This window comes from Martes martes, assembly GCF_963455335.1.
Source record: "Martes martes genome assembly, chromosome: 9".
Lineage (NCBI taxonomy): Eukaryota > Metazoa > Chordata > Mammalia > Carnivora > Mustelidae > Martes > Martes martes.
Window position 1 is genome coordinate 131,158,349 of NC_137896.1, and position 23,257 is coordinate 131,181,605.

Genomic DNA, 23,257 nt, shown 5'->3' on the forward strand with positions numbered 1-23,257 from the left:
AGAAGAGTGCGTGGCTGCCTCCCCTCGCCACGGTATTAAGTAAACCTTTAGGAGCCGAACTGTTGCCACTCATTCAAGCAACTGCCTTACTGGAGACCCAGTGACCTTCTGTCCTGAGTGTCTACTTGTCCGTGTGATGGCCCAGAGACCCTGGGAGACACTGAGTGGGTTCACAGCTGACTTTGTGTGGCTGTGGTCTCCAAAGGAAGACAGCCTTTGAGACAGTCGGCTCTGTGTGGAAACCAGCCCCTCTGGAGGGGCATCCGCTGCCTCCCCGTTTCCCAGACCACCTCGTCCACCAGGAGGGCCCCACTATCCCAGCAGCGAGATGCCGGGAGAAATGAAGCTTTGACCCCCAAGATGATCAGATTCTTTCCTAAACAGAAGAGCCTTCCCCAACACACCCAGTGATCCTCGGGGGGAGAAACTGAGAGAGGCATCGACCCTACCCCAGCTGGAAGACCTCCACCCACGGGCCCAGCAACAGCCACCCCACCGGCCCTGGGAGCCCCAAAGGGGCCTGTCTGCGAATGAGGGACTGGTGCCCAGACCTCAGACACGTTCCACCGCCACAGGCCGGAAAACTGTCAGATAAACACACAACTCCGTGGTGACCATGAACGTGAAGACTCCACCTGCCGTCGGGCACCGGCAGGCCGGCCTGACCGCCCCCCAGAGCCGCGGGCACGGGCAGCTGGCTCTCCGAAGGCCCCCAGGGCCACAGCCCCTCCGCTCACCTCGGCAAGGACTCCCCGTGCGGGTCCGTCCCGCTGAAGATGAGGATGCACGGCAGCCCCTCCAGCTCCAGGTAAGTCTGAGGCCGCCACTCCGCGGCCTCGATCTTCTGCCACATCTGCGGGTAATGGAAAGCAGTAAGGCGGGCGAGCCCCCTTCCGTCCGGACTGGCCCAGCTCTGACAGCTCCACGGCGTCCTCCTGACCCGAAGCGTTTCGTGAAAAGGACAGTTCTTCACAGGACAAGAAAGCGTGTCGTCGGCTTCCCGGCCGTACTCCCAGCCGCACGGCACGGCCCGTGTTGGTCATCACGGGCCATCTGCGGCCGCGTCCTCGGGACCAAGTGTGCGTTCCCAGTTGGGTCTACCGCTTGCACGGAGCTTTCTTAACCGGGCCTCTCCCTCGCAGCTTCTGTTCAATTCTTCCCTCGGGGTCCTGTGTAACTCTCCCGCGTTTTCCCTCCCTCTCTGTGGGCTCGGCCGGGTCCTGTGCTAGTGTGGGGGTGCTGAGCTGGGGGGGTGGTCCCTGCCCTCCACCGCCTGGGGATAGAGCCAGAGGACAGGCAGCACCACGCCAGCCCCTGCCCCCGTGCACAGGAGAACCAAGGGACAGGGAGGGGCAGCTTCCCGAAAGAGGAAAAGGCCGGAGCTGAGTTCTACAGGCCCCAAGTGTCGGTTAAACCAGGGAGGAGGAGAAAAGCACTCCCAGTGTAAGGACGTGTTTAGCCAGAGCGACTCCATCTTGGGTAAACAGCCACTTTGCGGTTTGTGCAGTAAACTTAAACTGACTCTCCCCCCCAGAGAAACTTACTTAGAAGCAAGTCCAGGAAACCAGTAAAATGTAGTCGGCTGGTTCCTGATAACAGAGCCCAGAATACAAGGACGAGTCAGGCCAGCCGGAGTCATCTAATCAGTACGAAGTACTGTTTGTAACAGTGAGAAGGTCTTGCCCAAACCTAAACAACTCCGTCTTGGGAAGGACGACGATCTTACTATTTACACTGACTGTGTTAATTGACTAAGCCTTCCCCAAAAGTACTGTGTTTAACAGTTCCTGGTATGGGGTAATCTTGAATAACATGTCACAGACCGGATGGAACTAGCCAATCAACAAGAGACACACAAACCCGGTGGGTTGAGGTACCAAGATACGGGTTGCAGTTTCACCCAATAAAAGGTGGCCTATAAGATTGGGAGGGGTTGCTCTCCTCCGAGGCAGCCCTGACCGATCAGTCAGTCAATTCTTGAGCCTGTAAGCTGGGGGTGGTCGCTCTCTTTGGAGACGGCCCTGGCCAGTCAGTCTGACTTCTAATGCTTAGCATAGAATAGAGCTTTGCATAACTTTAACTCTGTTTCAGTCTCATTCCCCTGGCCAATCAGTCCGACTTCTAATACTTGGCATAAAATAAAGCTTTAAATAACTTTGTCTCAGTCTCATTTCGTTTAATAACGGACCTTACACCAGGAAGAATGAGAGGCACACCGCAGCCCAGAAGTTTGAAAGAGCAAGACAGGGGGCACCTGGGTGGTTCAGTCGGTTAAGCGTCTGCCTTCGGCTCAGGTCATGATCTCAGGGTCCTGGGATCAAGTCCTGTGTCAGGCTCCCTGCTCAGTGGGGGGTCTGCTTCTCCCTCTGCCCCTCCCCCAACTCTGGCTCACTGACTCTCCCTCTTTTTCTCAAATAAATAAAATCTTAAAAAAAAGCAAGACAAAGCATTTGGTGGTGGGTGGGGCAACATTTATAAGTAATTTGGTCCAGCAGGCAGGGCCAGGACAAGAGAGGCGGCCAGAGGCATGGCCCGGCATGGAGGGGGCGTGACGGACAGGCTCGCTGAGGTGTCTGTTGCCATTCTGTCACCCCCCCCGTCCCTCCCCTCGGCGCCCACCTTGAGCTGCTTCACGAAGTGCTTCCCGACGGTGATGCCAGAGCTGGGGTTGCCCAGGATGATCTCGAAATGCTCCTCCAGGGCCAGGCGCGCCCGCACGTGGGCCAGTCGCTCGTAGGCCACGGCCGCCAGCGGCAAGCAGGGCACCCGCAGCAGGACCATGAGCCCGTGGCCGCAGGGGCACTGTTTGGGGGCGTTGATGAGGTTCTGGGTGATCTCCAGCGTCTCCACCGACGTGTAGTCCTTCATCTGCGAGAGGCCGCTCACGGCCATCATCGCGGCCGCGTAGTGCTGCACGAGAACAAAGGTCCTGATCACCGCGCTGTGCAGGCGGGGGAACCTGCAACAAACGGAGAGACGGGGCCGTGACCGGGCTGCCGGCCACCTCGGGGACGCCCGGAGCACTCCGGGAGGAGCAGCGGGGCCGGCGCCCGACAAGCAGGGGGCCCAGCACGGCCACCGACGCAGGCACGGCGACTCCCAGGTTGCGCGCAGCTTGTGTTTCCTTCCGAAGCTGGTTGTTTCCAACCTGAAAGGGAAGGCTTCCTTAGAAGTCGAATCGAAAACTGCTCTGGCACTTCCAGCTAGGAAACAAGGGCACGGGTCCGCTGTTTCTCGGCACTTTTCCAGCCCCTGGTGCATAGGAGCGGCTTGATAAATATTTGTGCAATGAGCAAAGAGGCATGAATGAAACAAATGATTGTTCCGTCTCTCATCAGCTTAATTTGTAATCTGCCCCCGTTCCCACTGAAAATAGAACCACCAGCACTCGGCACGTAAGCCTGGCTGTCACCTTCCCCAGATTGAGGGTGACCATCCTGAAGGCACACCTCGGCCTTTGTTCAAGGCCAGTGAGTAACCAGAAACATACCTAAATGTGATTTGACATAAATTACAAATCAGAACACATTCAGTCAAACCAAGAACCCCGGTTGGGGCTTCAGAAACTGTTACCATCTGTGTTTCCACACAAAAGTGGCAGCCCCACCATGACCACATGCCCTGTTAACGGTCTTGTGACCGGCGCATCAGAAACAGACCCAGAGCCCCAGCAGAAAACCCCACCCCTGCAGGCCACCGTGTTTCTCAGTAGGAACAAACTGACATCTGCTTTACCAATGATGCTCTTGTGGGTTTATTTCGCTGGAACGCATCTCCTGACACAGTGGCTTTTTGGAGCAAAGATAGAGAAGTTTCTTGATCTACAAAGATCGGACCCTTAGCATGGCCATGCCACCCTGAGAGTTCCACCAGGGCAATCAGTCACCTTCCGCAGAGTTTCTGAGGTCTCCCCCATCTACTGTTCTCCTTTTCTTCATCCTTCGTCCTTAGCATTTCAACTATGCCAGGGGTTCTACACACTGGAGAGCTGGCTGGGCAAACTGACCACTACCACACGCCTGCTGTCTCAGGAAGGCACGACTGATCTGCAGATTCTGGAACAAAGGGGAGTCAGCCGTCCAAGGACTGCCTTGCCCTGCCCCTGGTGCACTGGCCAAACAGTGCTCAAGAAGAAAAGCAGAGAGCCGGGTGGAAAACACATGGTCTCCCCTGTCCTACAGCACTGTCCCAGCTGTGGTGGCCCCGTGTCACCCTGAGCAAGGTGGGATGAAGGGGGATGAAGAAGGGCAGGATGTCATTGGGAGGAAGCATTCTTTCTCCCCAACTCTGATGTGGTGGGAAGCACCTGCATTCAACTCTGTTCAAAGGACAAGGAACCATATTTATGTTTCAAGACATTGGGCATCAGGAAGTGAAAGACAATGATCCTCAGAAAGGGGAACCAAATTGGGTGAGCTCCCAGCTTCTTCCTGGAAGAAGTTTTTGGAATGTGCTCAGGAAAGGGAAACCCAGGCAAAGCATCACTGTTCTCCCTGACTTGAGGAACAGCACTGGAGTCCAGGGAAATCAAGGTATCAAGAGTGCATGGGGGAAGAACCAGAAAGGAGTAAGCCACACAAATAGAGAACTCAGGAGAGCTACAGAGGGTCCCCCAAGTCGTCAGCTGAGGAGTGATCAGTGCATTAGATGAGGAAACTACTCAAGGCCAAGAAAGGAACCATCCAAGAGAATTAAAGGCAACAATGCCTCAAGCTCACACAGGGTTTAGAATAGTTCCTGTTCCCACTAACAGCGTGGAAGACCTCAGAATTCATGGAACATTATAGAATACTTAGAGGGTTTTGCCTTAGTAGGGACAACTGTGGACTAAACTGGTCCTCTCTAACAAAGCTCAAAGCTTAAAGTCAGACCTAAAAGGATTAAACCATCTCCAAGTAACTTAACTACATCCCTGAACAAAGCTGAAGAACATTTATAGGAATACAAATACATCCAGCCCCAACAAGGTGAGATTTACAATGTCTGGAATCCTCTCAAAAATTACCAGATATTTAAAGAGGATAATACAACCCACAGTAAGGAGGCAGAAAAATCAATCAATAGAAACTGACTCAGAAATGACACACATGATAGAATTAGTAGATAAGAACATTAAATCAATTATTGTAACTAAATTCTATCCATTTAAAAAACTACAGGAAAGATTGAGAATGTTAGAGATGTTATAAAAAAAAAAAGACTCCAATTCCAGAGACCAAAACTAAAAAGCTTCAGAAACAAGATGAAACTGGACCCTGAATTCTCAAGGGAGCTGCCATCTTGGTATTTGGACTTGCCCTGCCCTGCCAGTGATAATAGATGCATTCAGGGATGGGTACCTGACCCAGGATAGGTCATCAGTCTTTTCTTCAATTTTTCAAACTGTTTAAAACAATCAGTCGCCCTCTAGAAGCTGAAGACTGTGTAATTCAGCAGCAATGAGAGGTGATGTTTTCATGGAAGAAGCCACTGTGCATTGAGATACAATACAGACAACACAAAGAGAGATACCAAAGACAAGACAACACAGTCTCCGCAGTGTTTAATACCTAACGTAAGTTCCTTCTGAAACCAGCTGCATCTCTGACATTCAGTGGTTCATTTATTCAACCTCTCCTTTTATTTCATGACTCAATACATGGCTCTCCTTTTCTTAAGGTAGTTCAAGTTGAGTTTCTGTCACTTGCAAAGAACAGTTCTGATTAATAAACAAACACAAGTAACTGTTTATCATCCATCCGTCAACGTGTATGTACATTCGCGCATGTGCTACCTAAATTGTCCTTCTTCTTTTCTTAGAGGACAACTTCTCTCCTAGGAGAAAAGTTCCTTTTTGTTATTCAAGACTCCTTTGCTTTTATTAAAAAAAAAATATATATATATATATATATATACACACAAACACACACACACACACACACATATATACACATAAGGAAACAATCAAGATGTCACTGACAGCAGGAAAAAAGATTAACAAATGTAAAAACACAATAATAGAAACTATCTAAAATGAAAAAGGGAAACAAAAAACAATGACTACAGCACCAGAGAGTTACGGAACAAATTCAAGCAGCTTACTGTATGTTATTGGATTACTCTAAAAGAGAGAAGGAGAATGTAGAAAAATATATTTGAAGAAATAATAACTGATTTTTTTTCTCAAACGTAATGAAAATTCAATTAACTTAAGTACAAGAAACATGAAGAAAATTATACCAAAGCCAGTAACAAATTTAAAAAAATTTTAAAGTGGCTTGGTCACGGGATAGAAGGACCTGGGAGGAGAGGGCACATTATAGAGAGAAACAAAGGTGACAGCAACAGATTTCCTTTGAAACAATGCAAGTCGGAAGACAGTAGAGCAACATCTTTAATGCACTGAAAAAGAAAACTACCTAAATTTTATACCTAGGGAAATATCTTTTAAAAATGAGTAAAAATAAAGACACACAAAAGCATAAAGACTGCATCACCAGCAGACCTTCCTTACAAATGTTGATTAAAAAGTCCTTGAGAAAGGATAACAGAACCAGATAAATCCACACAAAGAAATGAAAAGCACTGCAAATAGTAACTACATGCATAAATATAAAAGATGTTTTTAAAAAGTTATTATTTAAATATCTCTAAAAGATAATTGGCTATCTAAAGCAAAAGTAATTTATTGTGAAGTTTATAACATATATTAGTAAAATATCTGAACACAGAAGTACAAAGCCTAGCAGGTGAGATATAGATACACTGCTGTAAGGTTCTTATCCATGAAGTGGTATAATATTACTTGAAAGGAGAAATTGCTTAAAAATATATACTGTAAAGTCTAATGCAACACCTAAAAGGACGTAAGAATTACAGCTAATAAGCAAGTGGAGGAGGGAATGAAACCATAAATGCTCAGTTCATCCAAAGGAAGACAGAAAAAGGGAGTCCACAGCACAGAGGAAACAAAGAGAAAAATGGTAAGATGGTAGATTTAAGTACAACCGCATCAACAATTAAATGTAAATGGTCTAAACACCTCAACTAAATGTAAATGGTCTAAATACCTCAACTAAAAGTCACAGACTGCCAGATGCAATAAACAAGTAAGACCCGACGATAAGCTATCTATGTGAAAACCTTAAATATAAAGACACAAGTCAGTTAAAAGTGAAAACATGGAGAACTATAAACTATGCTGACACTAACCAAAGGAAAGCTGGAACAGCTATATAATATCAGCAAAAGTAGATTTTAGAACAAAGAATTATATCCTCTGGGTCCTTTCATAATGATAAAAGAGTCAATTCATCAAGAGACACTTTACCAAAGATGACATACAAATGACAAACACATGAAAAGATGCTCAACATTATCAGTAAACTGGAGAAACAAATGAAGTTTTGACAAATACTGTGTAATTTCATTCCTATAAAACACTAGAAAACGCATAGTCTACAGTGAGAAAGGGAAAAGAAGGAATACTTAGCAATGGAGTGGAGGAATCTCTCGTTTGTTAGCTTAATTGTGGTGAAGGGTTTGCCAGGGTTTACATATGTCAAAACTCACCAAATCGAACATATCAAATATCTGCAGTTTACTGTAGGTCAGTCAGTCCTCATGAAGGCTATTGTTTAAAAAAAAAAAAAGAAAAAAAGAACTACCATGTGGGAGGCAGGAACTAGCCCAGCTCCAAACAGTAGGTACAGGTAGGACGTGGCTGCCCCTAGGCCTTTGTGGTCGGCCCTATAGGAAGGAAGCGCCACAGAAAACATACTGGAATAAAAACAGGAGTCGTTAAATGTCTAAATCTCTTAAAGACCAGTGAGTCTGTGGTCTTACAAGCAGACTTCCCAGCCACAGGCTGGGGTCTGTGTGCAACAAGGGGCGTATCAACAGGCTGGCCATGCACATGGTGGCAAGAGGCAGTAACCAATGTGTTCTCACCTTCAGTGCCGTCTGTCCAAGTTGCCTGTTTCAAAGGAGATACCCAGATAGGGGATTGCTAGGAGCAGCAGCATGGCATGGTGGAAAGAACACCAAACCTGGCTATAATCCAGGGTGCCACAAACAGGATGTGCGACCTTGGGCAAATCACTTCCCCTCTCTGGGTCTCAATTCCCACAATTATAAGATGGGGTGGGGTGGCTGGGTTAAATGATTCCTAGGCAGTCCTATGATTCTCCATAACTCAACATTCCAGAGTTTTCTATTCTCTTTTCATGTAGTGAAATTTAATCTCTGTGCAACACTTCTGGTTCAGCAGAGGGGGAGAGAGGAGAGAAAGGAAGAGGATGGTGGTGAGGATGACAGTGACAGTGACAGTCGTGGTTACAGTAATGGTGCTGATGGTAATGGCAGCAATGACAACAGTGGTGAGGTGCATCATGATGGTAATGATGGGGCACTGATGGTCACAGTGGTGCTGATGGTGGTGACAGTGATGGTGATGTTCTCAGTAATGGTGGTGACAGCACTGACAGTGATGATGGAACAGTGATGGTGACAGGGGTGCTGATGATGGTGATAATGATGGTGATGATGTCATAATAATGGTGGTAACAGCAGTGACGGTGATGATGGGACAGTGATGGTGACCCTGGTGCTGATGGTGGGGACAGTAATGGTGATGATGTTCTCAGTAGTAATGGTGACAGCAGTGATGGTGATGATGGGACAGTGACGATGACACTGGTGCTGATGGTGGGGACAGTGATGGTGATGATCTTGGTAATGATGGTGACAGCAGTGACGTGATGATGGGATGGTGATGGTGACAACGGTGATGGTGGTGACAGTGATGGTGATGATGTTCTTGGTAATAATGGTGGTGATAGCAGTGACGGTGATGATGGTACAGTGACAGTGACACTGGTGCTGATGGTGACAGTGATGATGATGTTCTCAGTAATAATGGTGGTTAACAGTAGTGCCGGTGATGATGACGACAGTGGTTGTCACAGTGGTAGTGATCGTGATCATGGGATGTGACAGTAACAGTGGTGTTGATGATGGTGTTGACAATGGTGGTGATGGTGGTGACCGTGATGGTGACAGTGGTGATGGTGGGGACAAAGCCATGACGGTGTTGGCTGCAGCTACCAAGAGCATGTAATGTGCCCCAGCCGTGCTCTTAATGCTCTGTATGTATTAATTCATTTAGTCCTCATAACATCCCCATCTGGTAGGCTTTCTTCTCCCCACGGGGGACGGAGAGGCATCCCTAAAGTCTCAGAGCTGGTAAGTGACAGACCCAGGCCTCGAACCCAGGAAGTGTGACTTTGGAGCCGCAGCTCTCAGCGCACAACTGTTCCTGAGTCGGCCCATGTTCCTGCTTCATCCAACTCTCATGAGAAGCCACTAGAAAAGTAGAGTTGTTCACAGGTGACATTACGGAAGTTCAGAGAGGTTCCGTGATTTGCCACAGGTTAAAACTCATGTTTAAGCCAGAACGTATGGTCCCGCGGCCAGTCTGGCCTTGTAGCCATGAGCGCTCACCCCATATGGCTTAGGTTCTACTGTTTTGGAGTCAAGTGACAAGGATCGGGTCTGGCCTCCCTACGAACCCATGTGACCTAGGGCAGGTGACCCAACTTAAGTCCGTTCCTTCCTCCGCCACACAGGGATAACAGGGCCTGTTCCACTGTGAGCATATTTTCGGCAATAAACACGGAGCACTGGACCCAAAGTGACAGCTCACTGAGCACCCGACGGCAGGAGCCGTGTGAGGAGACAGAGGCAGGACTCCTCCCCTCAGCAGGTGTCCGAGCCCTCAGCTGCCCACGTGTGAGGGGGAGAACGGAAGACGTCCCTCAGCATCCTACACTCACAGGGACTTGGCTTCTCAAAGGGCCTCCTGGGGAACACTGATTCCATGACACACACCGGAGATGCCGCACAGTCTAGCCTCCTCCACAGACCGACAGCACGCGTGGCAACGGAAGGCTCGAAGAACTCTTGTGGAAAGGAAAACCTTAAAGTCAGGTTTCTCAAACACACTTGACCAAGGCACCCCTTTAGGCCTGAGAGCCATTTGCATCCCGCCCAAGCAATACAGCTTGGAACACAGCGTGAGGAACCTACGTGTAACTTCATCCCTTCGTTGGCACGAGAATGGGGCTCCACAAGGGAAGGCGGCAGAGCCCGGCTCGACACTGACAGTCCGGGGCAGAGCCACTCATTCTGCTTTGCAGTAGCCACTCTGTAAATCCTGGCCTGGCTTTATGGCCATCACTTAACCTCCCAGGCCTCGGTTTCCTCATCTGGGAAATGGCAGCCCTGACATCTGCCTCAGCGGTCCGCTGTGGCGCGGGTCGGAGCGCAAGCTGTAGAGTCAGGCTGACTCTGGGTTCACAGCCGGTTCTATCAGTGGCCAGATGTGTGGCCCAGGGAAGTCGCCGGGGTCTCTCGGAGCCTCAGTTTACTTGCAAAATGGAGATAATAGATAAGCAACTGGCTAGGAGAGACGGTGAGGCTCTTGGAACAGCAAACAGCATAAGATACACTCTCAACAGGTGATTCACACGGGTCACGAAAGAGGAAGCCGACTAGGACTGTCACTCCCATCGCCTTTAAATCCTTCGGTGTCTTACCTCCTCCCACTTCCTTCACTTCCGTGCATGGCAAACACACCCTCCCCCATTCCAACATGCCGCTGCCCATTCTCATCTCTAAACTGTTCTGGAACAACAGCATGACAGGTATCAGTGGCCACACAGGCAGGGCAAGAAATGAACCAGGATCCCTTTAGCGGAGGGACGGAGTCACCCAGGAAAGGAGGGAGGTGGCCCCCCTTCTGGAATTCTCGGCTGCACACTCAACTCCTGAGTGTTTTTGGTAACTTCCAGCCGAGACGTGTACCTTTTTCCTAATGCCGTGACCATGGCCTCGAAGGAGCTGTCGTATCTGAGCAAAGGGAGGCTGTGTCCCGAGAGGGTGGACTCAATGAACTCTGACAGCCCGAAGTACTTCTTATTCTCAGGATATAAGTCTACCCCCTGAAACAGAGAAGAACATCAGTCACACAAACACTGCATTGGTGGGGACGGAGAGAGTCCCACCCTGGGCACCCGGATGGCTGGCACAGGCTTCTTGATCTAAATTGTGCTGACGTGGGCTGCCTCGATGGCTCAGCCAGTGAAACATCTGACTCTGGATCTTGGCTCAGGTCATGATCTCAGGGTTATGAGATCAAGTCCTGCATCGGGCTCCATGGTCATCTTGGAAACCTTGAGATTCTCTCTCTCCCTCGGCCCCTCCCCAGCTCGTGGCATGGCCAAGCACATGCATGCTCTCTCTCTCTAATAAATAAAAAATATTTTTATAAAAATAAAAATGAATGGTGCTGAGTCTGCAGTCCCGCAGACCACTTCCCTCTGCAGACTCAGAGCACAGAGCACTCTCTGATTAAAGGACACCGCATCCATGTCAGTCAACACTTTTCCCTGCATCTGACCCTGGTGTCTTTGCCAGGAAGAACATCGGCCTTGTTTTATTTTTTTTTTTTTAATTTTTTTTTTCAGCCTTGTTTTTTAAACCCACAACGTTCTTGGGTGAAATGGCTTCTTTCTGACAACCTTAAGCTAGTTCTAGGAACAGGCCAATCAGTCATCCCGTGTTTGGCCTGCTGCTAAAACCTGCAGAAAGAAATGCATTTATCTCATCAATTTCACTCCCATGGACCTAACATTCCTCCCAGACTAACACCAGAGCTGCTCAAATGTCAGAGTTGGAGAGGCTAATAAAATTGCAAAGCTATGAACTCGCCCTCACAGCAAGTGGTTCCATGTGAGGGTCACAGCCAGCCGGACAGGGTCACAGCTGGGCTCTACCACTCTCTGACCGCATGGCCCTTTTGGCAAGTAGCTCAAACCTCCTTTGCCTCATTTTCTCCTTCTGTAAATCAGAAATCATCCTAGCCCCTGCGTCTGATAGTTCATTCGATAAGGTGCTCAGAACAGTGCCTCCCTAGCTCACCAAAGTGCCACAGAACCACTCGGTATCCCCACCACTGATTCCAATGCTAACGGACTGACACCAAGCATCAGTATCTTCATAAGTTCCTCAGATGACTCTGGAATGCCCCAAAGAAGTCTAGAATTTGAGGTTTGCTTATTACTTGTACCATTAACTAGAATCCAACCACCCAGAATTCTCCAACTATTCTCAGAATTCTCAGACTATCAGTTGCAGCCGTCAGTTTTGATGAGAAAAGGCAGGGGACAAAGCACAACCTCACAAGGTTTTATGGATGTGTGTTCCATTCGGAAGGAGATTTTAAGGCTGCTCCTCAAGGATGTGGGCATAGGGAAAAGCAGGAACCTTTCCAAGGCTTCTAGACTAAACATCACATGTCTTCAGATGGGGAAGCCAACTAATGTCCTTTGGCAAGGAAGGGTTTAAATCTAATTCTGGGTCAAATCAAAGATCCAAGAAACTGGGGACCCATGTGACCCCCAACGACACCAGTTAATCAGGACTTTTACCAAGCAGAATTTCTCCCAACTCAAGGGTCATCGGGACCCCAGGCAAGGGAGCCCAGTGGCACTCACGTTACTATAGGAGGCAGGCCAGTGGATCTCGTTGTAAGGGCTGATGAGGGTATGTTGTGTCTGCAGCGCGTAGGGGAAGGACGTCACGTGGAGAGTCACGATGTTGGGGGCCTCCTTCACCTCCCTGCAATTGAGCAATCTGTCCACCAATCCCACGGCCGGGTCACTTTGGGCATAGAGATTATGAACAGCGCTACTGAGGCAGGAAAGGGGGGAGAAGATGCGGTGAGTGGGAAGATGAATCCTGCTTGGTAATTTTACAAGGATCAAGCGGTTGAACACACTTCTAACTAGCCCCGCCCACATTACATTTCTCTATCTAGCCCCACCCACATTACATTTCTAACTAGCTCCACCCACATTACATTTCTAACGAGCCCCACCCCCAAGCGTGCAAGTGATCAAAGCTTCTGGCTCTGCCCATGATGAGGAAAATTTAAGAAAAAAAAAAATGACCACACTGCAAGCACCTGCCAGGGACTCCCTGGATACTCACTGCTTATCAAAAACTTAGCTGGGGGAGCAGTATTTAAGGAGGATTGCTTGGGACACACAATCTACCCAGTCCTCCAGAGCGGGAATTCTCACCCACAAGTGCTCCTTCGGCCCCATCTGACTGTGTACTCGTGTCCTTAAATTCTCTCTCCTAAGTTCCTACTGGCCTGAAATGATCCATAGAGGGGATAAAATGGTACGTTCTATATTAAATTTAAAGGTTTGGGACCGGAAAGGGGAAGCATTTTGGACGAGGGGCCCAGGAGAGAAGTGCAACTCAGCTCTTCCCTGTGGGCCATGGCCTCGGCCTTCTCTCCTGGGCACCCAGCAGAAGAGAAAACTCTCGGGCTTTTGGGTGGCAGGAGGCTACTCTGAGAAACCCACCCCCTGCCCAGTGAATATGCACAAGCTAGCCTTTCCTAGAATTCAGGGCGTTCAAATCCCTCCCAGCCCAAGTAGGGACCTTACGTCCTATGCCCTGCATACAGGTGATCTCTGAGGTTCTGCCGAGCCCTACACGCCTGCATCCATGCGAAATCAAAGCCTTCCTCTGCGATCTGACCCGGGATCTCCCTTCCCTCCTCACCCAGTCAGCGGCAATGTCTAAATGCACAGCCCTCAGGCCAGTCTATGGAGATGACGGGCCCCGGTAAATCAGAAATCCTGCCAGACTCCAAGCCTGACAGCATCTAAAATGCATCTAGATTTACGTGCACTTGAATTGAGTCCATCAAATGGCCCCTACAGAAGGGTGGCACCAGCTGTGGCCCTCGGTGCTGAAGCCAATGGGACCGCCATTAGGAAGGGACCTATTCCGGTCAGGGTCCCCTCCCCGAACCAGGGGGCACCTTCTCACTGAGTGGGGTACAGAAAAGGAGGCCCTAGGTCAAGGCCAGCTTGGCACTAATCCCCTCCTGCCCCCACCTGAGCCCTGAGACCCTGAGCCCATTTCCATGATGGTATCTTTCAGAGGCTCCACTGGATGTCCCCTGAGATCATCTCCAGCTCTACGGTTCTGGAATACATCCATGACATCTGCTTACAGATGCCAAAACCCCAACATCATTCATCTCGTCAAGGCTCGTACCCAGAGCCCCAAGTTATCACCCACATAGTGATTCAAGGAAGGAACCACCCAACCCTGCATAGGCCAAACCCCCTCTCACCTCACGAGATCCCAGTGGGCGTGGTCATGGATTAGGACAAAGAGCGTATGTGGGTTCTGAAAGGAGTTTTGCAGAAAGGACTTAAATTTCGTCTGTGCTTCGGCATCAAGCTTCAAAACATACTGTTCGACCCTCTGCTTGGTCATGTGCTCCTTTTCCAAGCCAAGCTCCAGCAAAACCCCTGTAATGTGGTAAAAATACATCACAAGTAATCCATGACAAGGACAACCCTTGCCCCAAGTTTCTCACGCACTCAGCAGACCCCTGGTGAGCGCCTGCTGTCTGGCCGGCATTCTGGTCGGCCCCGAGCCTACGGGGATGTGTGAGACATGGGGGTCAGGGCAGCTGACCCCTGGGCAAAGAGATGGGCCCGTTTCCTAGTGAGGTGTGTGCACAGCGGCCACCCAAGGAGGAGAGCCAAGCTGGCTTCATGAAGCTGGTGATCCTAGGCTCAGTGTGACTGAAGGGAAGGGTCGGGTCCCACCTCCCTGCCACCCCCAGCAAAACCATCCCCCAGCCTGAAGGCCGGGGAGCTGTAGGTTACAGAACTCTAGAATAAATCCCCTGAGTTAAGACATTGACTCTTTGCATATTTCGTATCTCACCCCCTTGAAAGTACATGGAAAATACGTGAAGTTGAAGCACGTTATCAACGCGTTGGTTGTGGACCTGCGTGGGACGGAGTGGGAACTCAAGTCATGGTTCAAGCTTTAATGGATTATAAAATTTTGGGCAATTTGCTATCTCTGAGCATCTGTTTCATGATCTGTAAAATGGGAGTATTAATCCTCGCCCCACCTACTTTAGAGGCAAAGACTGATGTTTCGATGCCAAATCTGAATTTAAGGGAATCAAAGCTTCTCCCATGCAGACGTCACAACTTGCCCCCCAAGCGCCCCGTACCTGAATGCCAGACATGGAACAGGGTCTGCTGATAGGTGACTTCTGAAGGGGGAATACAAATCAGAAAGTCCACCTTCTCGAAGGATCCTAAGTCCAAATTTTGGGTGCTGGAATCCGCAATGGAACACACGTGGGAGAGGAGCTTCTGAGCCACGGCCAGCTGGAAGGGCCGGATATGGTGGGGCTCCAAATTGTAACCTGGAACCAGGGCCCCCAAAAAGGTGAGATGCACCCAAGAGCAGAGGGCCAAAACCCTTGACATCTGCTAGGGAATTGTGCAGTAGGTCCCTGTCTAGCGCACAGAGAGACCAAAGAGGAGTCACACCAACATTTATCGAGTACCTACTCTGAGCTGTGTACATTTCACACTTTTTGGAATTAATAATAAAAGGATGAACAGTGCTCAGGGAGCACAGAGGCAGTGACCTGCTCTACCCAAAGAGGACAAAGACAGCATCGCAGGGAAGCTGACCCTGAGAAAGGACTTTGGAAGAGACTGTGAGTTGTCTGGAAGGGAGGGTGACCATCACAGCTCTTTGGGAACTCAGGATACATGAAATGTTACAGTGATGCATTGATAAGCTGGAAATTTACACCGAGAAATGTATCATCTCAGGAAAAGTATACAAGCATCCATTTCAGGGTTGGATGAGACTACTAGTGTTTTGTTTTTGTTCTTTTTTTAAGATTTTATTTATTTATTTGGCAGACAGTGATCACAAGTAGGCAGAGAGGCAGATAGAGGGGGTGGGGAGCAGGCTCCCTGGCAGGCAGAGAGCCCGATGTGGAGCTCGATCCCGGGACCCTGGGACCATGACCCAAGCCGAAGGCAGAGGCTTTAACCCACTGAGCCACCCAGGCGCCCTGAGACTACTAGTGTTTTAAGGACTAAAATAAAAATTATACATTAGTAAACTCAGATGCTAAGAAGATGCCCTGCCTTCTGGATGTGCCTCTTAGCCATCCCCCCGCCCACCCCTGGTGCCCCCTGGATGCTGTCTCACCAGCCCAGACCCTGGCCGCTGGCTCCCAGCATCACTCACTTGTGCACACTGGAGCTCCACCAACATCCAAGGATGCTGATTTGGGGACAGAGGACGCAGTGAGTGAGGACGGAATATGGCCTTGATTTTCCTGATGGAATTTGTCCAGCAGAGTGTCAATGTCACCCTCTGCCCAAAACAGAACAGAAAAATGGGTTTTCCATCTCAGTGAAGCCCAGCAAACCTCCATGCCACACCTGCGTACGAGGCACTGTCCTGGGTCTAGGGTAATGGAACTAGAGAAGACACAGCCCATTCGGCCGAGGAGCCCGCAGCCTAGTAGGGAAGGCAAATACATCAGAGAGAACCACACTGTGAGGTGGCAGGTGACAGGACAGAAGGAAGAGCCAGATGGTAAAGGACAAGAGGGGTCCGAGCCCATCCTAGAGAAGGAAGGGCCAGCAGGAGTTCCTGGGAGGAAATGGGCTGAGGAAACGGCCAAAGAAGGGAGCAGGGCAGAGAACCCACAGCCTAGAACACACGGACTCATGTAATCCAGAGGGAGAGGTAGGGAGCCACAGGGCACAGGCCTGGGGAGGCACAGGGGAAGAGGCACAGGACCCTCAAAAGCCAGAAACCACACAGCCTGCCCCCGGCCCCCACCTAGGAGAACACACAGCCCGCGCAGGAAGACAGCCAACCAGAGACCCTCCCCCGGAAAGGGTCGTAAATGCTAACACAGAGAACGAAGGGGTCACCCTGCCCATCCAAACCCAGGTCGGCCTCAGCAGGCTCTGGGGAACGGGCTCCAAGAAGACTGTCCCTCCCACTTGGGAATTCACAGCTGTCTCCCTGCAGGCCTACCTGGACAGAGGGTGCTGAAAAAGGCCCCCAAGGAGTCCACCTTCCCCGTCACCAGCTCATAACTGACTTCTTTCTGGTACTCCGCTGGGGTGAGAAGACTCTCAGAAAGAATTCGGGCTTGGTATTTTCCTGGAGAACAAACAACACCTTTCACTGGGCTCCCCCACTTAGAATTAGCACGCGAGCCCCTCGGTGGCAGAGTCTGTGCTCATCACTCTGTCTCTCTCTCCCTAACCCCCGACAACGGCCCAGTCCCGTCCTCTGCCCTGGCCTCCTGCTTCCCTACAGCGTGCTGCCACGTGGTCTTGGGGGGGGCCAGCAGCTGTCCCCAGTGGTAACCTTGCCTGCCTCCTCCGTCTCTCAGGCCCCCTCTAACGTCACCTCTGCAGAGAGGTTCTCCTGATCCTCCTAACAGCCAGCGTCCCGAACGGGATCTGCATCCCCGGGCCCTCCCACCGAGCTGTCCAGCTCTGTGTTTGGCATCTGCTCCAGGAAAGCGAGGATCTTGTCGTCTTCGTGCCTGCGTCCCCAGCCCTTAGAACAGCGTCTGCGCGTAGCAGGGCTTCAATAAGTAACTATATAATTTGTTATATATAACAAATGACTCATTAATCTACACAACACAAGATCACCGTTGTGGGTTTTTTTGTTGTTCCTGTTCTGCATGAGGGAGCTGAAGGAACGGACCGCCAGAGTCAGGAGGGGACTGGTCACATCACCGGGTGCACAGAGCCAGGTTTTCGACCCCGTCCATCCGGCCTCCAGAGCTGGCCAGGCTCTCTAGAGGGAGATGGCAATGCTCACCTTCCCCGCGGGGGAGGAACGACTCCAAACCCAGGGCGCCAGCCAGGTCACGCGCCTCTCACACCGGGAGGGCCCTAACCCCAGTCACGAACCAACGGCTGCCACAAACCCGGCCACGAGAGGCAAGGTGCGCCGATCGGCAAAGGGAGAGGACGCAGCTGGATTTCCCCAGCCGCCAGGCTCACCGGTGACGGCGACGCAGGAGTCGATGGCGGGGCTGCGGCAGGCGCGGACGATCACCACGTAGTTGGTCTTGGCGAGCTTGCCCTCGATGAGCAGCCGGAACATCTCCGAGAGGCCCTCGGCCAGGGAGTAGGTGCACTCAATGACGTGTACGCTGTCGTTGCACGAGCTGGCGGCCAGGCCGGCCAGCCAGGGCAGCTGCGCCGAGGTGACCGGGGCCGCGGCGCTGGGCGCGGGCGGGCAGGGCTGCGGCGGCGCCTGCTGGTACTGCCGGATCTCCGTCAGGTGCGACTCGCGCCACGAGCGCAGGAAGATCTGCTCCAGGTCCTCCATCAGGGGCACCTGGTCGGCTGCTGGCAACGACAGGACGGCGGGAGAGGCTTCAGCGCCCGCCCACACGCGCAGAGTGCGGCTCCGGAGCGACACGAGCGGGCGAGCCCGACAGATCGCCATGGGCATCGTTCAGGCTCCGTCGTCTTATGGATGCTGGGCTGCGAGCACCTGGCGGGCACGCGAGCAGCCACCACTCCCCAGCCTCACCGAGCCACAATGCTTTCCGCCCATTTCTCAGTCTGGTTTTCAGCGACAGGTTTTAAATCGCTGGAAGGACTGAAGCCTCCAACTTCGGGGCTTGTCTCCTTTCCCCTACGGTCACGTGGAGCCGGGGGTCACACTGTCTGCGGTCTATACAGCCAGTGCTCTCGCTGGGCACATCGGGTCCCTTCGAGCAAGGCACCGCCATTTACTCAGCAGGGGCTCCACTGTTGATCTTCCTATTGCTTCCAAATAACCACCGCGATAAATAACCTCCCCGACACATGTCTTTATGGATAGAACCTACTTTCTAAATTCTCAGAACTGGGCTTCTGGAGCTAACTAATACATGTGATCAAGCTGTTTCCAGGGTGTCCAAGTGTGCCAACCTGCCACGACACTAAGGGCGGACGAGGACCCTGCCTTTACTGTACCCTTAGGGCCACCGGATACCATCGCTTGTGTTAATTTCACTGGAAAATATTACTCAGTTTGTTCATTTGTGCCTCCCTGATGCCTAGTAACACTGAATACTTCTAGCATTTCTTTCCTGCGGACATTTTCTGGTGTATTTGTCCAAATTTTAGAGATGGGTGAGCTGGAGGGAAGTGCAGCCCGCTGGAGTTCAGAAGACATGCTCTCTCCCGGCTCCAACCAGCCCCAGCTCAGGCCGAGCGCTAGCTGTCTGAGGACACCGGCTCCTGACCAGGAACATGGGGATCACACCACCCCCTCAACTGGTTGGGCCATGATTTTATGAGGTTAGACGTTAGTCCTCCCATCTTTAAAACCTTCCCCTGAGCCCACACCCTCTTCTGGAATCACCGTCACCAAGCAAAGGTCTTGGGAGAGCTGTCTCCCCTCACCCGCCTATTTCTTTACCTCCTCTCCCCAAGCCAGTGCAGCAGGTGGCTTCCGTCCCCACACTCCTCGTACACACTCACCACCGGCGGTGCCGATCGCTTCCATACACCCAGACCCAATGGCTAACCACGAGCCCTCACTCTGCTCTCAGCCTGACTCAGGGGACAAGTCCTTCTCTTGAAATGCTTTCACTAGACTCTGCGGCTGTTGACTGTTCCTTCAACATGTGCTGGCTGAGCGCCAACGTTACCCTTCAGGCGCTCCCGGACACGCAGCCTGAATGAAGTCGACATTCCTGATCTCACAGCCCTGGCACCCTCCCCGGGGGACATGCACCTGAAGTAAACAAATACACGGGCGTGTAATTCCCGGGAGTGCTGGTGTTCCAAACGCAAGATAAAGAGGAGACAGAACCCCAGGGGCCAGGGGAGGGGCGCTGTCTTAGATCCGGTGATGAGAAGGCCTCTCTAGATGACACGGGAACCAAAACCCAGAGGCCACAAAGCAGTAGCCGTGCAAACGTCCTGGGCAGGAGCGCTTCTCGGGGAAGGAACAGCAGGCACAAGGGGACTGGGATGCCCCAGGGCACAGCAGGGCTGGAGCAAAGCAAGCAGCTGCGGGAGGCAGGCCGGTCACCTGGCCCCTGGAACCCGTGTGGGTTGAGCGTGTGGTAGGAAACCGTGGCGGGCTCCAGCAGGGAACCGATACGAGCAGACTCACAACTGCAACAGACATGCCGAGCGGGGCAAGAGCAGGGGCAAGGAAGGCGCGATGGGGAGGGTGGGCAAGGGTGGGTCGGGGCCGAACCAGGGCTCACCAGCGCATGGGATGTGCGTCGTGAGAAAGAGTAAGACGCACGCCCGTTTTCCCAGATTTCTGACCGTTCCAGGCAACATTCTCCAAGTTCTGCCCAAGCGAGTGCCTCCCTGGCCGTTCCATCCACCTCAGCCTCCAGATCTCTGACTGCCGGGGTGCCCAGGGGCTCATACATCGGGGCCTTTCTCCCCGGGACTCTTGTCCAATCTCCCAGCTGCAGGACAGCTCATCACTGGGTCCATGTGCCCCAAACTGGCACCAGCAACTGCACCTTCTCCCTGGGGCTCAAGTCCTATCCGGCCACATCCTGGAATCAGCCCCTTGGAGGCCTCAGGGCCTCTCAAACTCAAAACAGCCAAGATAGGACTTGCACCTGCCCTCTGGGGGGTGCAGCATCCACCTGGGGGCTCAGGGCAGAAGCCGGGCTGCCCGTCCTCTCCCCTCCCTCAGACAGCCAGCCCACCGCCCTTACCCCTTCAGAATAAACCCAGCCTCTCCCTCCCGAGACCCTCAGTGGTCAAAGCCACCTCCCACTTTGACTGGGACAACACGGCCCCTGCACCAGCCAGGCCCACACAGCAGCCACTGCGGTCTCCTGGAAGCAAAGTTCAGATCATAACCACGTCTTGCCTCAAACCATTCCAGAGCTGCTGCAGACCGAACTGTGTGTCCCTCCTCCCAATGCATCTGTGGATGCCATAACCCTCACTGGGACGTCTTTGGAGATAAGGCCTTTAAAGAGGGATTAACGTTAAGTGAGGTCACAGGGTGAGGCCCTGGTCCAGCCGCTCTGGTGCTGGCGTGAACAGAGACACCGGAGTCCTCTGTCCCTCTCCCCAAACACTTGCACTAGGGAAAGGCCCCGTGAGCACACAGAGAGGGGCTGTCTGCGAGCCAGGAAGGGAGGCCTCCCCAGAACCCGTCTGGCATCCTGGATGTCGGGCTTCCAGCCTCCAGAGCCCTGAGACAGAAACGTCTGTGGTCTAAGCCCCGGGGCCAGGCTCTACTGTGGAGCTGGAACTGGCCAGAGCTGACTGGTCCAAGCTGTTGGTCAGTGTGTCTGAAGTGCAAAGTCCTGGCTGCACCCGGAGGCCCCGCCCCTCCGCCGGCACCCCCTCCCCCACGGGGCTGTAACCACCAGGCTTGGCCCGCAGCCCTCCCGGCCTCTCCCTCGCCTCCCCCACCTCCTCACGAGGCAGCTTCTCCCCACTCAAGCATCATCTCAGAGGCCTTTCTCCCCGAGGCTGAATCACCCCCCCACCCCCCCGCCCCAGGTCTCCCTCTCCCTGCTCCACACTCCCTCCGATCACGGCTCCTCTCCCGCGTCTCTGTCCTACTCCCTGGTCCCTCTGTTCTTCTGGAACAGCAGCCGCACGGTCTTGGATCATCTCCAGCGATTCTGACCCACTTTAAGCCATGCCCAGGCCCTCCAGGCGGTGACCTGACTGCGGTGTCCCCACGTTCCCCGGGCTGCCATCCCACCGGCCCCGGGCTTCACAGGGGCTCCAAGGGCCAGGCTGGGATTGGGGCTCCCGCACGCCCTGTTCGCTGGGTGTTCTATGGGCGACTCCCAGGCGGCAGGCGGGCCACTCACCCAGCTGCACGAGGTAGTAGACGGTGAGCAGCAGCTGCATCTCCTCGGAGATGGGCTGGACGGCGGAGGCCCCGCACTGCTCGTAGGCCCGCGAGATGGACTGGGAGTTCTGGTAGCACGTGTACAGGAGGGGGCTCACGACGACGTCGTTCAGGTTCCCACAGAGGTAGGGGAAGTTCCCGTGGCCTGCGGAACAGGAAACCGCATCCGCTTGGCGGCCGCCCGCGGGCGCAGTGTGTGCCCCTGCCCGTGTGGGGTCTCCAAATCCGGGGGTGGGGCGCCAGCGTGCAGGCCAGACGCCACCGGGGTAACTCTCGTGCCCCTTTCCGGGGAGACCTCAGACGTCCGGCCCTTGCTGACTGCCGTAGTCGCTCTGATCACGGACCGGTGCCATGGCAGGTGGTCAGTGCCTCGTCCCCCCGTGAGCGAGCTACGGCCCGGGGATGTGCCCCGAGTGGAAGCGTCGCCTCGGCTGCCCCGCAGCTCCGGCCACAGGATGCCCCGTGGAAGCCCCACCTTCTGGCTCTCTGCCGACTGCCCACCTGCCAGCCTGCGCTGTCCCGAACCCTCCCCCCTCCAACGTGGGATGCTGATTCACGTCCTCCCAGGGCTCTCCAGCAAGCTGGGTTAGGAAAATAAACCACGGTACAGACTGGAGGCTCCAGGTCCTAATGGAAACTGACACTTTAGCGCACGTTCTAGATTCATTCCAATGACAACCCCCAGAGGCAGAAGAGCCCGTATTTGCTGGACTCTCCTCGGCGCCGTGCATCAGCTGGGGCACCCTGGGCAGGAAGTCCGACATCCCTAAGCCTCAGTCTTCACATCTGTACAATGGGGGGGACACATGCAGTTCCCATGGGGCTGCTGAGATGATCGGCTGTGCTAAATGCCTGTGTGGCGTCCTGTACTCAGGTGGTCCTCACTTATGCACCAAACGTGCACTTACTGAACGCCTGCTGTATGCCACATGCAGGCATCACGCTTGGCTCCAGGGAGAACCTGATGACTGAGATGGTTCACACCCTCAAGGAACTGCTTCTCAAACCTGCAGACGCAGGAGGGTCCCGGAGAGGCAGCCCAAGACAGACTGCTGGGCCCCACCGCACAGTGTCTGGCTCAGGACTGGGACCTGACTGTGACGCTGGGATGTTCCTGGGAGTTCACGCCTCTAAGAGATCCTGGACGGGGGGCTGGTTCTCTGGCCAGAGAGCACAGCTGGGGTACCACTGCTTACCAACATTCTGACTCAAGCTGCGTGGGGGCCCAGGTGCAGAAGAAGGTAAGGCAGCCTCGCAGAGAAGGCACGGGGTGGTCGGGACCTGCACTGGTGGGGGTGGGAGGGGACAGCCAGGGAAGCAAGCACCTTACAAAGAGCCCATGGCTGGAACAGAGCAGCCTCACTGGGAAGTGCCGTGAACTTGAGGAACAAGGAGGATGGCCTCCATCTGAGGTCGCTAGCCATTAAACACAGGTCTGCTGGACCCTCACCCCGACTTTCCTGGGGCTTCCAGCTCG

The 23,257-nt window shown here is 52.8% G+C and overlaps 1 protein-coding gene across 6 annotated transcripts in view; it reads right to left on the reverse strand.

The window, feature by feature from the left end:
* The window catches only part of GREB1 (growth regulating estrogen receptor binding 1), a gene marked incomplete at both ends in the record, with an annotated part of 71,042 nt that overhangs the window by 24,446 nt on the left and 23,339 nt on the right, over nt 1-23,257 (reverse strand). For 4 of the 6 annotated variants that reach the window (XM_080814432.1, XM_080814434.1, XM_080814433.1 and 1 more), the window contains 10 exons: nt 738-853; nt 2,620-2,959; nt 10,843-10,979; nt 12,534-12,729; nt 14,195-14,375; nt 15,098-15,295; nt 16,141-16,269; nt 16,945-17,073; nt 17,934-18,284; nt 21,740-21,925. In XM_080814432.1, the coding sequence (XP_080670558.1) occupies nt 738-853; nt 2,620-2,959; nt 10,843-10,979; nt 12,534-12,729; nt 14,195-14,375; nt 15,098-15,295; nt 16,141-16,269; nt 16,945-17,073; nt 17,934-18,284; nt 21,740-21,925 (1,963 nt within the window). Of the gene's footprint in view, nt 1-737; nt 854-2,619; nt 2,960-10,842; nt 10,980-12,533; nt 12,730-14,194; nt 14,376-15,097; nt 15,296-16,136; nt 16,270-16,944; nt 17,074-17,933; nt 18,285-21,739; nt 21,926-23,257 lie in introns of all 6 variants that reach the window. The other 2 variants (XM_080814435.1, XM_080814436.1) reach the window with 2 other exon arrangements.